General features: G+C 40.7%; 1 protein-coding gene across 8 annotated transcripts in view; it reads right to left on the bottom strand.

Annotated features, from left to right (window-relative positions):
• The window catches only part of Cpeb3 (cytoplasmic polyadenylation element binding protein 3), a 191,720-nt gene that overhangs the window by 85,283 nt on the left and 84,672 nt on the right, over positions 1-21,765 (bottom strand). For all 8 annotated transcript variants that reach the window (XM_057777651.1, XM_057777650.1, XM_057777649.1 and 5 more), the window contains exon 4: positions 16,219-16,275. In XM_057777651.1, the coding sequence (XP_057633634.1) occupies positions 16,219-16,275 (57 nt within the window). The remainder of the gene's footprint in view (positions 1-16,218; positions 16,276-21,765) is intronic.

Below are 21,765 nucleotides of genomic sequence, written 5' to 3'. Positions count from 1 at the left end.
CTTATCTATTAACAGACTCTTAGGTTGGCAGCAATAAACACGGATCCATAACAGTCTCTCTGTATACTTCTTTGAGTATATACTCAGGAATGTTACTGCTATGTGCTAGATAATACATTTAAGAAATATTAGATTGTTAGGAACCTCCATGCTGATTTCCATAGTGGCTATACAAATTTACATTCCCACCAGCAATATATAAGAGTTTGTTTATATCTTTGCATTTGTTCTTTATTGAGGCAGGGTTTCACTTGCAGCCTACGCTGACCTCACACTCATGGTGATCCTCCTACTTCTGTGCCTCTCAAGTGACAGAATTACAAGTGTGAGTCACCACAACAGGCTATTGTCTCTTGTTTTCTCGATGCTAGCCATATTCACCGGCCTGAGAAAACAATCAAGGCAGTTGTAGTTTGCATTTGTTTTAAGGCTAAGAGTGTTAAACCTTTTTATAGGTATTTGCTGGCCATTTGCAGTTCTTCCTCTGAGGTGAGGCATGTCCATTCAATTCATTACCCCCATTAATTGTTTGGATGAGGGTTTTTGTTGTTAATTTTGTACACATTATAACTATTAATCCCCTGCTGGGTGCACAGCTGGCAGACTTGTTTTCCTGTTCTATAGGCTATTTCTTCACTCTATTGATAGTTTCCTAATTTCATGCAATCCCACTTGCTAATTCTCAGGATTATTTCCTGTTCTCCTTTGCAGAAAGTCTATGCCCATACACTGCCATGCCCTCCTGCAGCAGTCTGAGAGCATCAGACCTGAGAGCATTTTGACCCATTTTGAATAAGGGTCTAGTTACAATCTGTCCACATCACACGTGGATACCCAAATTCAAGCACAATGTTTGAAGATGCTGCCTTTTCCTCTATGTTTACTCTTGACATCCTTGTCAAAGATTAGGTGACTGTAGCTGTATGTGGTTGGTTTGGTTGGTGACCAGGTCAAACTCATGTTGAACTCCCAATCCTTCTGCCTCAACCTACAAGGTGCTAGGATGGCAGTGAACGCCATTATGCCTGGCAGGAAGCACAATTTGTTCCTGTGATTAAGACAGTGTATTACACAGTAATAGTCCAGGCTACCCTCAACCTCATGGCAATCCTTCTGTTGTACCTTCTGAGTTCTGAGATGACAAGGATGCATCATGCTTGGCCCGTGTCTCCCACTCTATTGGTCTACATACACTGTTTTTGTGCCCGTACCCTGTAATTTTTCTTAGTATACCTCTGTAAAATGGTTTGAGACCGAATATTGCGGTACCTACAGCATTACTTTCTTTATAATTCATTTCTTTTGTGCTCAGAGAATTTCATAATTTTTCTCTTGTTCTGGGAAAAATGCCATTGGAATTCCTATGATGACTTTATTGAGTCTGTAGATCATGTTGGTAATACAGTCATTTTCACAATATTAAGTCAGCCAGTCCATGAACAGACTTAATAAATGAGTTTCTATCGTCAACCACTTCCTTTATGATTTCTACATTATTACTGTGTGGCAGTGGGTGCCACAGTGCACAGGCGGAAGAGAGAGGATAACTCTGGAGTTGTATGCATTTCTACATATCCAGACAGTCAACTCAAGTCACTAGGTTTGCATAGCAAGAGCCTTTCCCTACAGAGAAGGCTTCTGTGTTTTAAAGTTTTTATTATTGAAGTCTTTCATTTCCTTGGTTAGGTTTATTCTAGTATTTGAGGTTTGTCTTGTGTTTTAGACAGCCTCACTATGTAGCCTCGGAACTTGCTATATAGACCAGACTGTCCTGGAACTCAGGTCCTCCTGTATCTGCTTCCTGATTTTATCCAGCTACTTCTCTTACCACTTTTATCAGTTCTGGATTTACTGGGGAGGTTTTTTTTGGATCTTTGAACTTTATTTCAATATTAGTTTTTGGATATTGGGTTTCTCTATGTAGTGTGGGCTGTCTTGGAACTCACAAGAGACACCTGCCTTCACCTACTGAGTGCTGGGATTAAAAGCATTCTCCACTATATCTGGTTCCTGAACTTAATTCCTAATTATCACAATTCTTTTTAAAAATTATTTTACGTGTATGATGAGTGTTTTGCTTGCATGAATGTATGTACACTACATTAACATTTGGATTTCTTGCATTAATTTTGTAGCCAGTAAACAAATATATTTGTCATGTTTTATTTGAAGCTGTTTAACATACACACCAAAATCACCACAGGGCAGACTGTTACTTGATTACTTCCCTTCTAATCCTGTCTCAAACAAATATACAAAAAGCAAACCTTCCTAGGTATTGGGTATACAAACAAGCCTGTGATCCCAGCATCTGGAAGGTGATGGTAGGAGGATGAAGAACTCAGCAATCTCCAGGACCAGTCCAGGGTATCTCAAAAACCAAAGCAAGACTTGCAAACAATTTTTATTTTTAAATTTTTAAACAGGGGCTGGAGAGATGGCTCAGTGGTTAAGAGCATTGCCTGCTCTTCCAAAGGTCCTGAGTTCAATTCCCAGCAACCACATGGTGGCTCACAATCATCTGTAATAAGGTCTGGTGCCCTCTTCTGGCCTGCAGGAATACATGTAGACAAAATATTGTATACATAATAAAGAAATAAATATTTAAAAAAAAATTTTAAACAGAGCCTCATGTAGTCATAGCTGGACTCAAACCCATGTAGTGGAGGAACCTAGAACTTCTGATCCTCCTGCTTTGCCTTCATGAAATCTAGGATTATAGGCAACCACACCCAGGGCATCAGTATGCTAGGAACCAACTGATCTACATTCTCAGATCAGCAAATGTGGTGTCCTTAATTGGTAAGATTTTTTTTTTAACTGTGTGTATGTAAATGTGTTTGGTGCTCTCAAATGCTAGAGGCTCAGGTCCTCCCGTAGCTAGGCAGTTGTGAACCACATAACATGGTGGGTGATGGAGGAAGGGCATTGGTGCTAATAAAGAAACTGCCTTGGCCCATTTGATAGGCCAGCCTTTAGGTGGGTGGAGTAAACAGAACAATGCTGGGAGAAAGAGAAAGTGAGCTCAGACTCGATAGCTCTCCTCTGTGGGACAGATGTGATGAAGCTCCGACCCAAGATGGACGTAGGCTAAAATCTCCCGGTAAGCACACCTCGTGGTGCTACACAGATAATTAAAAATGGATTAAGAGGCTAAAACTAATGGGCCAGGCAGTGTTTAAAAGAATACAGTTTGTAGCTGGGCGGTGGTGGCGCACGCCTTTAATCCCAGCACTTGGGAGGCAGAGGCAGGCGGATCTCTGTGAGTTCGAGACCAGCCTGATCTACAAGAGCTAGTTCCAGGACAGGCTCCAAAACCACAGAGAAACCCTGTCTCGAAAAACCAAAAAAAAAAAAAAATACAGTTTGTGTGTTGTTATTTTGGGGCATAAGCTAGCCAGGTGGCCGGGAGCTGGGTGGCAGGAATGCAGCCCCGCAATTCCCACAACAGGTGAGTGCTGGGACTAGAACTTGGGCCCCTATAAGCAAGAGCAATGTATGTTTGTAACTGGTGCACTCTCTCCAGCATCCAACAATTTATTTATTTTTGGAGACAAGGTCTCACTGTGTAGCCCTGGCTTTTCTAGAACTCCATACATAAACCAGGCTGGTCTCAAACTCAGATCACCCTGCCTCTGCCTCCAGAGAGCTAGGATTAAAGATATGTACCACCACACCTGGCTTAAATCACCATTTGAATAGGCAACGCATTAAATTCTAATCAATGGACTGGAAACATAGCTGGTGGTAGACTATGCCTATTCTAGCATGTATGAGGCCTTGCATACAATCTTTGTTTACTTGAATGAACACACACACACACACACACTCGAACATCTAATGTTGTCTTTTTAGCTTCTACCAGAAATGAGTCATAGAAAAATTCCACATAAGATCTTAAGTTGAAGATCAAAAAATTCCCATTCCCTTCATTAGATTGTAAATTTGCAAAGAGCAAGAGGGTGAGGTTTGTCCCCAAATGTTCCTCTTATTTCTTTGTTGTTATAGTGGCTGAAATACTTTCAATCCAATGATTCTCACACCAGACAAATAACAGAGAAGATAAGTATCTCCGTAAATAACATGAATATAGCAGACAGAAATAGCACAGCTTTATCTGTTACATTCACACATTATTGTAAATTACCTGGGTATTTTAAACACCTTTCCCATTTCTCTGATTCTAATCCATCTTTGTCAGGAAGATCTTTTCATCTCTTTATAAACCTCAAAAATAACAGTAATGAGTGACAGTACTAGCATTGCTGAGATGCCTTATGAGGAGAATTCTGTAGGACAGAATGCTTTAATACCAGCTGATGAAAACAGGATTGTCTACTGATGACTTATGACCAGGGACTAAACTTAATCTGATTGGTTCAGCATCCAATTGGCCTGAGAATTTACTTATTTCAGAGAAAGGTATTAAAACATCTAGCATTTGTTCCAGTGTAGTGGCACATGTCTTTGTCTCACCACTAAGCTGAGGCAGGAGAATCAAAAGTGTTCCAAACCAGACTGGGTTATGGTGCTAAACCCTGTCTCAAAGACAAACCAAAACCAAAACCAGAGCATTTGTTTTTAGCAAACCATCTTCTCCGGACACTATGCCAAAAAACCTTATGAGAGCTCTTCAAACTTTAGATAAATCTGCAATTTTTGATGAACAAGCCCCAAAATAATGTAGAGAATTACAGAGAGAAGAGCAGACAAACACAAGGACACTGATATGTTCGGGAGTGCACAGCACCAATGCTGGACCTTTTGGCTAGTCCTCAAGTTCCCGCCTACTAGTGAGGCATCTCTCACATAGAAACAAGGGTTCCTTCTTAGAAAAAAAGCTACTAAAAATAACTTTTGGGGGAGTTTAGGAACAGCTCCAGCCACAAGAAGCTGCTCATTTTGCCCCATACCTGGCCTGGCTCCTATCCTGAATGAAAGCTAGTCTTCACTTTGCTGAGATAGACACAGAAAGTAGAAACACCAATATTATAATTACATACCGCAAATGGCAAGCTCTTGCAGCATTTTTCTGTGACTTATTTCCCTGAACATGTTTTTCTGGCTCACCCATGGTGCTGTTAATGACAAGATTTCATTTATATTATTCATTGTATGTGTATGAATGTGTGCGCACATGCCCTAGGGCAATTTGAGGGAACTGGTTCCGCTTCCACCATTCAGATCCAGGGACCAAACTCAGATTGCCAGGCTTGGCAATGAGTGGCTTTACTTGCTGAGTCAGCTCACTGGCCTCAGGATTTCATTACTTTTTAGCTGAGTAGCATTCTACTATGTATACAAACCCCACCCATCCTTTGATGGATACCTGGCTACTGTGAACAGTACTTTAATGAACATGGGCATGAAGGTATAATTTCCTTTGGATCTGTACCCAGGCGTTTGACTGCTAGGTTTTAATTTTTTAAGAAGAGCACCCATACTAGAGTACTACTGATGACTGCCAGTAAATGATGAGCTCTGGCAGGATGGGGACGGGTGCTTTTCTCCACATCTTGCCCAGTGCTATCTTTTCGGTGAAAGGCATTCCAACAGAAATGAAGTACCACCTCCTTGTATTTTGGATTTGCAATTCCCAAGGGATAAATAATAATGAGTTTTATTCTGTCTTTAATTTCTATAGGCATGTCTTCTTTTCAGAACAGTTAAATAATAACTTTTATACATCTTAATCAATTTGCACATATGTGTGCATGTGTTCATGTGTGCTTGCAAGTGCTGTTGTGTGTGTACATGTGTAGAAACTAGAAGTTGACTTCAGGTGTCTTCCTCAGTTGCTTTCACCCTATCTGGGTTTTGGGTATTGAACTCAGATTCTCAAGCTTGCATGGAAGCATTTTACCAACTGAGGCATCACTCCAGCCACTGACTTGGTTAACGTGTGTATTCACACTCGTGTTGGGGTACATATATATTTGGAGCACAGAGTACCTACCACCTTAGATGCTCCTATTCAAGTATCATCCACCACTGTTTCCTGAGACAGCGCTCTCATTGGTCTGGGGCTCACCAATTACAAGAGGCTGGCTACCCAGTAAGCTACAAGGATCCCACTATCTCCACTTCCCTGGTGCTGGGAGTACAAGTGCATACTACTGGACCTGGCTTTTTGTGTGGCTGGCAGAGATCGAACTCATGCCTATGTGGCTGAGTTCTACTCTCTTCCCCTCCTACCAAAACAAGGTGGCCTTGAACTTGCTCTGTAGCCCAGGTTGGCTTGACCTTTCCTCCTTCCTCAGCCTCTTGAGTGTCTGGAATTACAGGCCTTTGCTATCAGCCCTCAGAATAGCCAGAATTTTTATCATTTTTATTAAAAAGGAATGATAAACATGTGAAGTGATGAATATGCTAATTATTCTGAATTATTACACAATGTATACACGTATCAAAACATCACATATTAGTTTGCAAATGTCTACTATACACAATATATCTATGACAAAAATAAGCATTTTCTTTTCAGTCTTCAATATAAGCAACAGGGTTGAATTTCTTTATGTAATGTGCACAGAGGCACACATACACTTTCTCTCTTGCAGTCCCAGGAATCAGACCAGGTTTGCTCATGCTGGGCTCCTGCTGTACCGCTGAGCCTCCACTACAGCTACACTATGCTTTCTTTCTGTTGTTCTTCACTGAGCTATAATTGGCACCGTGAGAGTCTTCTTTGAAATCTGAAATGTTTACAGATTAAGCTCTGAGATTTTTTTAGGTTTGAAGTTAATTACACGTGTGGTGAAAGCTACAAACAGGAAGTCTAGGCTATACTGCTTACATAAGGGAGAACGCAAACAGGAAGTCCAAAGGGAACAATAAGAAACTAGCTGGTTCCTGTGTCTTTAGTATGCAGAAGAAAATCAACTCCTATGACTTGACGGATTTTATACACACAAGGAGTCTCCTCCAAAATCCATTAAAATCTCAAGATAAATTCAAACAATGTGCAATACCAAGTTATGTAGACCAGACAATTTTCAGAAAAAAAAATAGGGGTCATCCAGTAATAAAAGAAAACGTATTTTAATAGAGGTACTGAACGTGTATGCTTGTCCTAAAACACTAAAGTGGGGGGGGGGGTCTGTGTCACTCTTAACTAAGTATTTAAAGCAAAGACCTTCAAGCCTGGACGTAGGAAGCTCTGCTACTGGATCACCTTGTCACCTTGGTCAAGGCCCACACAGCTTCTTGTTTTGTTTTGTTTTGTTTTTTTATCAAGACAGGGTTTCTCTGTGTAGCCCTGATTGTCTAAGAACTCGCTCTGTAGACCAAGCTGACTTCAACTCACAGAGATCCACCTGCCTCTGTCTTCCAAGTGCTGTGACTAAAGGTGTGCACCACCACTGCCAGGCTCGCCCACACAACTTCTTAATGCTAGTTGATCTGTTTGTAAAGACCTTAGAGAAGCCTATAGCCATGCCTCCAGTCTCTCCTCTTCACCCTGTGCCTGATCCCATATTAAAATACCTTTATTAGATCCCCAACTTGGCAGCATAGAAAAGAAACTCTCAGGCCCCTTACAATGTTGTTTTAGAACATCTACCCAAACCTATTTCAAACATATGTTAAACATCATATATCTCTCTAACCACTTTTTAATTATTCATTGTTTTTAATATATTCATATCACACCTGTATTTTAATTCCTAAGTCTGCTCAGATTTAGAAAGAAAAGCAATAGAAATTTTGTTTACAAAATTTTCAAAATCTCAGAAAGAATTACTTTGGTTTGTGAACTTCAGAAAGGTTCACTATGGTATTTCCCTCTGAAATTATTTTCTGCTGGTTGTGGTAACTCAGGCCTTTAATCCTAATACTCAGAAAGCAGAAGAAGCAGGTGGAGCTTTGTGAGTTCCCAGGTCAGCCAGGGCTACAAGGCAAACCCTGTCTCAAAATAAACAAATAGATATAATGAAATTATTTTCTTTTCTGGGTGTGATGCTGCACGACCAGAAAACCACCACTCTGGAGGTAGAGACAGGAGAATTATCAAGTTCAAGACCAGCTTAGGCTATATGAAACTGTGTAATATAGTCATTTACACTGGATGAACATGTCTCTGTGATTGGTTTACTAAAGAAGCATGCTGGCCTATAGCTGGATAGGAGAGCCAGACTGAGGACACTGGGAAGAGGGGCGGAGCCAGACGGGTCGCCAGCCAGACACAGAGAGTAAACCAGATGAAAGAGAGGTAATGACACATGGCAGAATGTAGGATAAACATAAATGGGTTAATTTAAGTTGTGTTAGCTAGTAAAAAGTCTGAGCTATTGGCCAACCATTTATAATTAATATTAAGCCTCTTTTTGGTTATTGGAAACTGGCTGGCAGAACAGAGCCGATCATGGTCCTAATGAAAAACTCCACCAAACCTTTGTCTATAAAAACAAAACAGGGCTGGAGAGATGACTCGCTCCCTACAAGTGCTTGCCATACAAGCAAGAGGACCTTAGTTCAGTCCTAGGACCCATATAAGAGTCAGGCACAGCAGCACGTGTCTATAACTCTGTCGCTTTGGTAACAGGGAAGGGGGGATAGGAAGAGGGAGAAGGAGGACCATTGAAGTTCACTGGCCCAGCCAGTCTATAGGAATTGTTGAGCTCCGTGTTCAGTAAGAAACCCTACCTCAAAAACTGTGAGGAGACTGGTGAAGATACCCATGTCATGCAAAAACACACAATCCCACAAACACAAAAGGTATTTTCTTAGACTCAGGTATGGTCACTCAAGCCTGTAATCCTATCACTTGGGAGGCTGAGGCAGGGGAACTACCACAAGTTTGAGGCCAACCTGGGCTATACAATAAGTTACAAGCTGGCCAAAGCTATATAGCAAGACCCTGTCTCAACAAAACAAAAACTATTTTTTTTTTACTTATATCACTCACAGTAAGCAAAAATAACAACAATGTGTTCTTCCATTTTTTAAAAATTCCATTAGGAACTCTAGCTTTCTTTCTATTCCGGCACAAACGCATCATGTGCTCAGTTCCCTCTCGCCACTTCCTCTCAGCTGAGCCTCCCCAAGGAACTCATACTCAGCAAAGTCTGACAAGGAAGGAGATGAGAAGCCAAAGCAGCCACCCCGGAGTCTGCCCAACACAAACGGCCACACCAATATCGTTCATGTTTTCTCTTTTGATTCAGCAAATGCACCGTCAGCTCTCAGTTCCAACACAAATACAGGAAGGCATTCCGAAATATGTCAAGACATTACCTAAGAGGAGACACAGGACAGCTTTCGCTAAGGTTCCAAGTAGCCCAGTGCACGGCTATGCACAGGGTTTTCAATGGTCAATGAATGACTCTGGAACTTCTCAAACAGCTCAAGGTCTTTTTGGTTATTGTTGTATTGCCTTTTATTAAAGTGCCGAGCAATAAAAACCCAGTGTTTCAAGCTCCTTAAGCATCACTCTCCCCCAGCCCCCGCTCCCTTTTAAGATATTAACTTTTAAGTTTTCAAAGTGTCCAGGTTTTCCTCTAGGACGCTTCAGTTTCTAGCTGCCTGGGTACTGCGATGAGGAGTGTGGACAAAGAATCACGTTCCTGTCGGGATCGGCACTTCTGACTTCAAACACTAATCACAACTTAGAGATACCAGAGTAAAATGACAGTGAAAACTTAAACGCTGGGCACGTGCCTATGATACCAGCCATCAAGCAAAAAGATAAAAAAGTCAGGCAGTAGTGGTGCACGCCTTTAATCTCAGCACTTGGGAGGTAGAGGCAGGCAGATCTTTGTGAGTTCTACAAAGGCCAGCCTGTTCTACAAAGCGAGTTCCAGGATAGGCTCCAAAGCTACACAGGTAAACCCTGTTTCCAAAATCCAAAGGAAAAAGAAAAAGAAAAATAAGAAAAGAACATCCTATCCAGAGGCTGAGGCAGCAAAACTGAATGATGGGAGTTCAAGGTCAGCCTGAGTTACATAATAAGATCCTATACCTCAAAGAACATAAACAACTGAGGCAGAATGACTCAGAAGCAGGAGGATCATGGCAAAGTTACATAATAAGATCCTATACCTCAAAGAACATAAACATTCTGAGGCAGAATGACTCAGAAGCAGGAGGATCATGGCAAATTCAAGACCAGCCTAAGTACAGAGGCCTCAAAAAAATAATTAATATAAGCTCCTATTTTGGAACTCTATCATGCACATCAACGGAGACCTTTAACAGGCAGCTATAAAACTGAAGCAAGAACCAGAGGCAGGGGCAGCTCACATACACTTTACCTACAAGCCAGTCACTGTGCTGTGTAATAGCCATTGTCATGATCATTATCTCCACTTGACAGCTGAAGAAACCAGAGACAAACAGGAGTTAGACTGAGGCCCTAAGGTTATAAAGCTTGGAAGAAGTGACCCCCAGACACTGTCATCCCTCAGCAGCGGCGCCTCTTAAGCTGACACTGAGCATCCTAGTTTCGAACATGAATTTGACCTTAACTTGGTTGACTTGGATCAGTTATGGAGGCACTTTTCTGAGAATCAGCGTGATAGAGGGAAGATCACCAAGTCATACAACAATCCTACAAAAACCACAACTGCTAAAGCAAATGTACAAAAGCAAAACCACAAGCTACTATGAGCATCAAAAAAAAAAAAAAAAAAAAAAAAAAAAAACAACAACACAAAAATACCCTGCCTGAAACAAATCCTACCATGTCGGAAGCCAGAGCGCTCTCAAGGTCTCCCTCCTTCCCTGGCAGGGGAAGACGTATTATGCAAACTTACAGTGTTGTTGGAGTGAAAATAAAGACGATGGCTCAGTGGACAACTATTACAACAATGGGAAATATTACCTACCCATCCTAGAGGAAAGTGCACACTGTTTCCAAACTACTTTGTAAAGACCCACAAGGCGTGGGTCTTGCTTGATGATCGAGGGCTCCTTCTACAATCCATCCTTTTATATTCTAAAATACTGAAGGAATTCATTTCTTTCTCAGCGGTGTCTCAGGATCCAGCCCAAATAATAGGCCTACTAATTCTTACTAGGGTTATAGTCTTAAATACTTATTTATTTTACCAGCAGCGGTGGCACACACCTTTAATCCCAGCACTAAAGAGGAAGAGGCAGGTGAATCTCTGAGTTCAAGGCCACCCTAATCTACACAGCAAGTTCCAGGGTGGCTAGGGCTACACAGAGAAGCCCTGTTTCAAACCCCCACACCTGAAGCTTTTTTTTTACATTATTTTTTATATCTGTGTCTGTGTGAGTGAATGTCACGCATGTCCAGGTATTCTCAGAGGCCAGAAGACAGCACTGGATCCCCCTGCAGCTGGAGTTACAAGTAGCTATGAGTTGACCGATATGGGTGCTAGAAATGAACAGGCTCTTCTAAGAGAGAAGTACTTCCAACTGTTGAGCCACTCTCTAGTCCCCAGAGTTACAGTATTAAAGAGGAAAAGTCAGGAGTTAGGAAGGTGACCCCGCCTTGTAAGCATGAGAACAACTGTGGGGGGAAGGTGAGCTGAGCACGGTGGCACACTTATAAGCCCAGTGCTCAGGAGGCAGACACAAGCAGATTCCTGGGGCTCCCTGGCCCAGCAACTGCCTCTTTTACCAGCAAGCTCCAAGCTAGCAAGACAAATCTCTAAATTAAAAAAAAAAAAAAAAATGGTGGACAGTGCCTGAGTAATGATATAAAGGTTGTCTTCTGGCCTCCACATGCATTTTATACATATACATGTGCGCGCACACACACACACTAGTTGATTCTGGATTTATACAAATATTGCCAATCTCCCCATACCCTAAGTGCTTATAGAATTACTGCCAATTCCTTGATTTCCTTAACTGCTGTCCTTTGCTTCTCTCCTGAGCTCATTTCCTGCCTTCTGGATGACACCAGCAGTGGTCATTCTCATGGTTAAATGTTACTAGGAGCTGGAGATAGTGGTGCACACCTTTAATCCCAGCACTTGGGAGGCAAAGGCAGGTCTATCTCTGTGTTCAAGGCCAGCTTGGTCAACAGAGCAAATTCCAGGACAGTCGGGGCTACACAGAGAAACCCTGTCCCAAAAAACAAAAATAAAACAAACAAAAGAGAAACTGGGAGCCATGCACTCGGGCAGGCAGCAAACCCCAGGAAACTGGTCCACATGCTCTGACAGGGGCGGATGCTCACTCTGGCACCTTCCTTCCCATCCAAGTAAGAGAGCTGACAGCGTATAGTTATATCTCCAGAGGAAAGCCAGGTTTGGGTGAACCAAGGAATGAAAGAGGGACACTGTGAACGGTGGCTCTGTGCAGAGTTCAGAGTCACGGATTGTTCAGAGCAAGAAAGGAGGAATCTGCTCACACAGCTCCTCCACCCCACTTTTCAACAGTCTCACTGTGGGCCCAGGCTGATCTTCAACCTGCTTTCCTTCTACCTCTGCCTCCCAAGTGCTGGGACTACAGGTGTGCACCACCCACCAAATCACTTTTTGTTTACTTAACCACTCCCTTTCTTATTTAAAAATATAGTTAAATTTGGATTTTGTCCCTTTCAAAGACCAAAAAATTTGAATTATTAAATTTAGAGAGCTTTGTTTTGTTTTGCTTTGAGACAGGATCTTTCTATGTAGTTCTAGCTGTCCTGGAACTCATCTCAGAGATTCGCTTGCCTCTGCCTCCTGAGTGCTAGGTTTAAAGGTGTGCACCACCATAACTTTTAGTGATTTTTAATTTTATTCCAGTCATTCCTATATAAAGCTGAGGGAGAGGAAGAATTGACCTTCCTAGGATGACAACTTTGGGATGACAAATGATAAGGGAAAACAGGAGACAAAAAGTGCCTATGTGCTGTTGGGAATGGGGTGCACGTCTGCAATGCCAGCCCTGGTGGGAGTGTTACCAATGGGGCCAGTGAGTCTGAGGCTGGCCTGAGCTTGCCAGACTGTCCCAAAGAAACCAAGTCTGGTTCATTTGATGTGTGGGATACGAAGGGAAGAAATTATGGTGAAATACCACCATTTGGTAGTAGAGGTGGGAGAATCTCAACTTCTAAGCCAACCTGGTCCCTACATAAATACTATACACACAAACATGCCTTCACATGTTACATCCATGTCACTAGGTGGTATGGGCTCAGTGTGTCAAAGTGTGAAATCCCACATGTAGTACAGCAGTGGATTGTGACTATGTCAAGATGACTTTGAAAGAGAACTGACTATAAGCAGTGCAAATGCCAAACTCTGGTTGCCGTCTTTTGAATGGTTTATTTTGAGGAGCCAACTGGATTTGTCAGCCCCGGAACACCCAGAGAAGCACATGAAGACTGACGTGCTCTTGTCTGCCTTCAAATCCCAACTATCTACATAGCTCATCAACATGTGACACAGATACTAGCAAAATGGCCTTTTGACCTCCACGCCTATGCCCTGGCATGCATACACTTCCCCACCTCCACACACATTATTCATACACAATAAAAAAACTTTTTTGAATATTACCTAATCAGCCTCCTTTCTCTAAGAGATGCAATTAATGCTAACAGGGGGATTTAAGCCACATGTACAGAGTGCAAATCTCATAAATGAGCTCTTATTTTATGAACCAAAGATAATCAAAACCTTTTGAAGAGAAGATATCTTTTACTTTCATTTTCTACACAGAAATTAACAAATTGCATCCTCTCCCTCTTGCAGAGGATAATTCACATCATGTCAAATTAGGTCATTTCCAGACACACAGCAACTGCTTCAGGCAGACAATGCTCTCACACTATTCTTCCGTGGTCAGCTCCCCCCCCCCCCGCCCGCCTCTCTCCCTCCCTCCCTCCCTCCCTCCCTCCGTCTCACACACACACACACACACACACACACACACACACGCGCAGCCTAATCTCAATATACTTTCTGAAATAGGAAATGAGAGTCGCATACTTTGGAATTTGTATTGTCAAGGCCCTCCAAACAGGAAACATGCATAACACAGATCAGGGCTTGTGTCACCAAGCAGTACTTAGGGTAAGTGCTGTGTGTCAGATCCAAGGAAATATGTAATATTTTAGATTATTAATATTTTAGTGTCTATTTTAGAGAATCTAAAGTCTGCCTTAAGAAAGTCTAGTGGTACTTCAAAACCCTTACTCAAGAAGAAAGGGGATTAACACGCACAGCCCTGCGTTTACTCACTGTGTCCCCCATGTGGACCAGGGATTGGCCTGCGGCCCTGAGAGGGTAAGAGGTCAGAAATTGGTATCACTCGCTTGACAGAGAAGAAAACTAAATTCTGAGAGTCAACAGCTTGTGTAGGCCTCCTGACAAGAGATGATTTCTGTGTAGGTTCTCTTGTGAAGTTGTTTGATCTATACACACTGGAGGGGCAAGCTGACCCTGGTCTATACAGGATGGAGAGGCAAGCTGACCCTGGTCTATACACGCTGGAGAGGCAAGCTGATCCTGGTCTATACACACTGGAGCAGCAAGCTGACCCTGGTCTATACACGCTGGAGAGGCAAGCTGACCCTGGTCTATACACGCTGGAGGGGCAAGAACCTGGGTAGATGGCTCAGGGCTTTTGTTTTCTGCACAAGTTTTCAGGTTGTGCCTCGCCCGGGGACGATTTTCACTTTACAAGCAGCACTGGAATCCATTTTGAGTGCTAACATGAAGCAGGGTGCTTTTGCACCTCTCTGTACACATAGACACCACATCTGTCCAACACCACCCAGCACACGAATCGACAAGCAACTTACTCTCCCCAAAGCAAAAATGATAAAGAAGTTTGGGAACGTGTGAGCATACTGAAATAGTAAAACTGAATCAGAGAAACCAGGCCCAAGAATTTATAGAACATACCAGAACAAGGAGTGAAACTCCTTCACCTAGATTCCATAAAGAGGAGGACACCTAACAGCGCGGTAACAACAGATACAGGCCTATCATCTGAACATTCAGTTGTGCACTATGGGACCCACAGGCTGAGAACTCTCGGCTGTCCCTGGGGCTTAATTTCAGCTATAACCCCATTCTATAACTGCATCTATTGCTCCTATCTTTTTTTTCTCTCTCTCTCTTTCTGTCTCTCTCTCTCTCCTTTCAAGTCAGGGTTTCTCTGTATAATCCTGACTGTCCTGGAACTCACTATGTAGACCAGGCTGGTTTCGAACTCACAGAGATCCACCTGCATCTGACTCCCGAGTGTTCCTATCTTATGCCTTTACAGTCTCACACCTAACCTCTGCAGTCTTGGCTCAACCTAGAGACTCTGTATGCCTCTAGCAGTCCAACTGGGTCCTTTCTGTTGTCTCTATTGCAAGAACTGCTTCTATCTTTTGCTCTCTGCTTCTGCCTCCAGTAAGGACTGCTATAACTCCTAAACTCTGCTGTAGCCTCTTTAACCTTTTTCTAACCTACAAATATACACATTTATATAAATATTTACCATGTTGTGTGTAATGGGTAATATGAAATATTCAGGCATAGTGCTCTTATAGCTTAGGCTCAAATAGCCTAAGCTGCCTCAAGTTCTCTACGTAGAGATGTAACCTTGAGCTCCTGATCCTGCTCTGTCTTCTGGGATTAAGGGTGCATGTCACCACCTGACTCTCCAAAGCATTGAGCAAATCACCAACATTCTGATTAATAATTTTTTTGTGGCTTTAGAATGTAACCCCATAATTATACTGACAAAACCACTTCTGATCAGCAAAGCTGCTAGCATCTATAGTATACAAAATTCCTAAGTGGAAGAGCCATGAATACCCATCTTGAAACATCTATGGGCTGCTTACAATAATGGGAAAATTGAGTTATGTACAGTTGGCTAATTTATTCACTCACGTTTTCTGCCCTATTCTTTCTCTTGCCCTTATGCCTCCTTTCATTATTTCACCTAGTGGTACAGAGTGGGAGCGGGGAAACATTTCCTGCTACTAATTTAAAGCTGTTTACAAACACAGGGAGTGGCCAGATTTAGGTCACAGGATTGCATTCTGTCAAAGAGGGTTTGGAGTGGTGAGTTTTCATGCTTTTGCTTACTCAGAATCACCTATATGACTGATAATACACACATTTCTGTAACCCGTCCTTAAAGTTTCTCACTCTTCACGACCCTGAGATTTTTTTGTTTTTAGTAAGTTACCCAAATAATGCTGATGCTGCTAATATAGTAATTTCACTCTGAAACAGTGAAAATATAATTAACCAAAAACTGTATCTTGTAAACCTAACTGATGCTTTTTATAGAGTATCTCATAGGAAGACTTACTGTTAAGTGCCATAATGTTATCGGTTCCTGGATGATGAAAATTTATTCCCATGCGTCCTAGAAAATAAAGCAATTTTATATTAAGCACACATACACACAAAACATTGTTCAATATAATTACTTCAAATACACTATAAAATATACACATTACAAAATACTACAAATTAATCTATAGCAATGCTATCAAGGCCAAAGCATTTACAACAACTTTAAAATCAATTCATAAAACACAGACATGAAAAGTCTTAAAAACAAAGTCAAAATCTCAACACAAAATACAACCAAACAAAAAGAAGCTTCCATTATAGTCTGAAATTTGTACATCTCACATATTAAAATTTAAATAAGTCTATTTCCTGGATAAGCATTTTATTTAAATGATCATTTATTTACGCCCTTCAAATTAAGGCATAAAAAAGAAATTTAGAGAAGTATATATACATGAAGTTTAGAGAGAATAAAAAGATACAGTTTCATAATGTTTCAAAAAATGCAACATAATTACCAGAGTAGCAAAATGAAGAAAGAATTTTATGCAAATATAGTAAGGGAAAGACTGATCTAAAAATTTAGGAGTTTGTAAGTTGCCCTACCACTCCTTCTCTTTCACGGGTATGGTTGTATGGTGGGATGTTGTTTTCTTTCATGACTATGTGGCCCTAGCCGATGTATAGCTCACCATGTAGACCAGGCTGGCTCCTAATTCACAGAGATCCTGCCTGTCTTTGCCTCCCCCAAGAACTGGCATTAGAAGCACACACTACCCTGTCTGGCTTCACCCCTAACACTCGCATGACCTTGTGACAAATGTGGCTTTCCAGAGGTTCATCTCTATGAATAATATGGAAATTGAAACTTCTGCTCATATTGATTGGCTTCCTATTTTTGTATACCTCTGAGGTTAAGAACCATTTTTACATTTTTAATGGGCTGGAAAACGAGAACAAAAGCAAAGAGTCAACAGAGGCCTGTGTCCTGTAAACCCTAAAATTCTACAGTCCTTCTCAAAGTTTGAACCCTTGATCTAGAAGATAATAAATAGAATCAGACATTTCAACTAATGGCCCTTTGGAATAAAGACTGAAAGATACATACATGGGGGGGGCGTTGGGGAGGTAGACAGTGAGACTCAGAAGCACAGAAGGAAAGACACAGGGGTGTAGAATGAAAGATGCAATCGTTTGCTGCTTTTTTCATCATTAGAGACAAAGATGATAGATGTATCAAAACATTAAAATTAAACCCATCTATGTATGACTCTGTAAACTTTTAATATATAGTTAACTTTGAGAGTTATCATGAAATTCACAGAAAAATGTCAATTTTAAGACAAATGTTTTTACCACTGAGATATCCCTACAGCCCTAAATATGTTCATTTTACTTTATAATCACTGCTTAAATAAATGTCAATCATATTTGGGGGAGACTAGTACAGAGAAACCTGTAGATAAAGGTTTCTGATTTTTTCCTACAACAAATGCAGCTCTATATGTAATTGAAAAGAACCAGTTTTTATTTGGTATTAAACTGTTATTGGGAACTGAACTAAAGGCAAACATCATTGCCAAGCTCAAGATCATGGAAAATCTATGGAAATCATAATGAAAAAAACCAAAGTCCTCACTCAACTTTACCACTTTGTGTGTGTATGTGTGTAAATAGAGAAAAAAAATCAATGAAACTGTCAAAGAATAATAAAGAAAACATTCTTGAATATATAACTTCTGTAGAAAAACTGTTTTCATATTAGCTACAAACTAATTACTAGGAGTTTAAAAGTATCCCCTTGTTTAGAAGACATATTTAACATAACTACACTTGTAGGCATGTCCTACATATCTTATTATGCATTTCTACTTTCTAGGTTACTTTAGAGTCTCTGAGCGTTATAGTCCACACCATATACGATACTGTCTCCTACCTTATAGTCCACACCATATACGATGCTGTCTCCTACCTTATAGTCCACACCATATACGATGCTGTCTCCTACCTTATAGTCCACACCATATACGATGCTGTCTCCTACCTTATAAGTCTACACCATATATGGTGCTGTCTCCTACCTTATAGTCCACACCATATACGATGCTGTCTCCTACCTTATAGTCCACATCATATACGATGCTGTCTCCTACCTTATAGTCCACATCATATACGATGCTGTCTCCTACCTTATAGTCCACACCATATACGATGCTGTCTCCTACCTTATAGTCCACACCATATACGATGCTGTCTCCTACCTTATAGTCTACACCTTATGTGATACTGTCTCCTACCTTATAGTCTACACCTTATGTGATACTGTCTCCTACCAACACCTTAATGAAAACTACTTCACAAAAGTTTGTTACTAGCAAAAGACTTGACTCAGTAAGATAATTATATTATAGTTTCAGTTAATTAAATCAATGTTTTTTACATCTAAAACCAACATCCATAAAGACTAAAATTGATATCCTCTAATTTAGCTTCATCATATTCTAGGGTATCAACCACAATAACCAATTGCTGTTAAGTCTACACTGAAATCCCATCAAGACTTCAAACTTATTGTCTGTTAGAACTTAAGGAAAACAGAATCTCTTCAGATGGCAGCACACACCTATAACCCACACACAGGAGACAGAGGCAAAAGAATCACAAGAGCAAGGTCAGCCTGAGATGCACAGTGAAACCATCTCAAAAAATAAGCAATAACATGAAAAAGTCAGAGCTAGGTGCACAGGCTATCTCTGTGAATTCTAGACCAGTCAGCGCAGATTCTCTTCAGTCTTTAACCAATGAATATTCAGAGGACAGTATGAGTTCTTAAAAGGGACCAATGATCCTTAATAAAGTTACAATAAAGAAAGGTTGTCAAGGACATAGAGTAACCACACATTTAGTTGCTCTTCATTCAACTTTATAATAAAGAATTAAATATTTCACTGACATTGCATCAGATAAGGTTTCTATGTTTGTGAAATGTTGTCCATTTAGCTTCAGAACTTAAGCACAGTTACATGACACGAGTGAGTTTTTTCTTGAAGAGCTAGGACATTCCACCTTGTCAAGATGAACTTGAGGGCTGGAGAGATGGCTCAGAGGTTAAGAGCATTGCCTGCTCTCCCAAAGGTTCTGAGTTCAATTCCCAGCAACCATATGGTGGCTCACAACCATCTATAATGGGGTCTGGTGCCCTCTTCTGGCCTGCAGGCATACACACAGACAGAATATTGTATACATAATAAATAAATAAATATTAAAAAAAAAAAAAAGATGAACTTGAGAAGAAGCAGGCTGCTTCCTAGTTATCGTCCTCTAAACTCATTGGTCACTTGCAACTGTCTTCCTTAAGAAGCAGAGCAAGAAGCTTGGACAGGGTCTTACAGGAGAGGGCTCTGCTGCTTGGGAAAAAAAAAAAAACCGCAGTAGTTTTTACCTTTCCTGGTCTTCTCCCTAATTTTTTTCCAATGGGTCTTTAGATAAAAATTAATATAAGTCTCATAAGGAGCTCTGTGTCAGTACTGGATCCCTAGAATCTATAACCTGGATATAATCTAGGTTCCTACTAAATAAATGTTTTTGGTAAAGTTAAATATGACTTTTTAGTTTATATCTTGGAAAAAGTAGTGTTTAGAGTATAAATGCAATCTATTTTCATTGAATAAAAATTAGCTACATGGAAAAAATAAGATCACTGAAGACAGCATGCATGAAGCTTTCTTTCCTAAGACTGTGATCATTTTAAAATGCTTTTTTAGTGCAATGTGCACTAAACTTTAATACTTATTACAGGATTTGGGGGAAAGAGAAAGTGTGTGTAGCAGCAGAAGAAACCCTGATGCTAAATTCAGGAAGCTGTTTCTTTTTGCTTCCTTTTGTCCAACAAATGCTGCTGTTGAATCAGCTGTGAAAACAGGACTAAGCGTGTGACATCTGGTGATTTTGTTACTGCAGTCTGGTGCTGCCAGGGTGACATCTGTCACCTGTCCATGAGTCTGCTATTTTTAAAGTGTTCTTGTCAGCTAGCTATCGTTCGAGAATAGTGTAAAATATAAGGTTTCAAAAGCTGGAAGGCATCCTTAGTCTTGCTGAGACTGCCCCACTTTGCTAATATCACAGACATAACAGGAGTTAGGAGAGGATGGAGACAGAGGGTAGAGAATAGGGTTAGGTTTGTTTACTTAGAATTGAAAAAGATCACATCTTCATAAACTCTATTTATTAATATTTAAAAATCTACCTGATAAGTATTTAAATCTCAGATCCCAAATGAACCCATACTTTTGTGTGTCCAAAATAAAAACTAGATTTTTATTAATTCAAAATTAGTACCAAAGTCAGTTCTTCAGCACATATCTTTTTCTAATCACCCACTTAAAAAAAAGTCAAGAACTTAAGCAGCTTCAAAGAGAATGCTAGTGCTTTGTTCAAGAAAATAGTCTTTTAACTTTTACCTATTTTCTCTAAAAAGTTAGAGATACACTCCTAGAGAAAGAGTGAAGTCAGGTGTGGTGGACACACCTGTAATACCAAGGCTGAGGCAGAAGAATCTTGGGTTTAAGACCAGCTTGGCTCCACAGCAAGACCCTGTCCCAAAAAAACAGAGAGGGTGGAGGGGGCAGCAGATCTCGAAGCTCTGAGATGGCTCAGAAAGTAAATTTGCCATCAAGCCCAACAACCTGAATTCAGTCCCTAAGACATGGTAGTAAAAGAAAAACAGACCCTACAATTTGTGCTGTGAACTCTACGTAAGCACATAAATAATATTTTTTAAAACCTGAATTTCTTTTAAGGCAATAGTAAAATCTGGTACTATAATATAGTATTATAGATCTGTTCCAAATAACCAATAAGCAAAACTGTGAGCTCAGAACTGAAGTCAATGGACAATTTTGCTCAAGGTTTTTTTTTCTTCTCCTGGGAGGGTCAGGCTGTCCTGTGGTCTCCAGTCAAACCCTTCTTAGCAACTGGGGCCACAGGCATACTGGCAATCACATCACAACTGCCATAAATTCTTAAATACTTTGCACTTGTTTCCTTGGGTAAGGTTGCAGCTTAACTGAATTAGAATTTCAGAAGTTAGTACCCAGGTATAATCTTCCTTTCCTAACTACTAGATGATGAAAATCTTAAATCAGGGTAAACCAGGGCAAGTAACATACAAAGGAAGGTGAGACAAGGAGGATCTCAAGTACAGGGGTTCAAGATTAGCCTAGGGGACAAGGAAGCCTCACAGAGAAGAAAAGGTTGGAAATAATATGGACAAGAACAATCACTTCTTGGTGACTCAGTCGGCCTCAAACAGTCTATAGGGTCTTCTGTCCTTCACTACAGGAGTTGGAAACCAAACTGAGACACTTGGCAAATTGGTCTACACGTGAGGCTGAGAATGGACTAACTTTGTAAAGGACAAACTGACATAAGTTGAAAGAAGTAGACACTGAAATAAAACTAAGCAATGATTCAAGCTACAAAATAAACAGCCTATTTTCTTCTGGAGGGATCATGTAAAAAAAAAAAAGAGTAGCCGGGCGGTGGTGGCGCACGCCTTTAA

The sequence above is a fragment of the Chionomys nivalis genome, chromosome 8 (assembly GCF_950005125.1).
Source record: "Chionomys nivalis chromosome 8, mChiNiv1.1, whole genome shotgun sequence".
In the NCBI taxonomy this organism is placed as follows: domain Eukaryota; kingdom Metazoa; phylum Chordata; class Mammalia; order Rodentia; family Cricetidae; genus Chionomys; species Chionomys nivalis.
The sequence above is the reverse complement of the archived record's forward strand: the minus strand, read 5'-3'. Positions and strand labels throughout refer to the sequence as shown.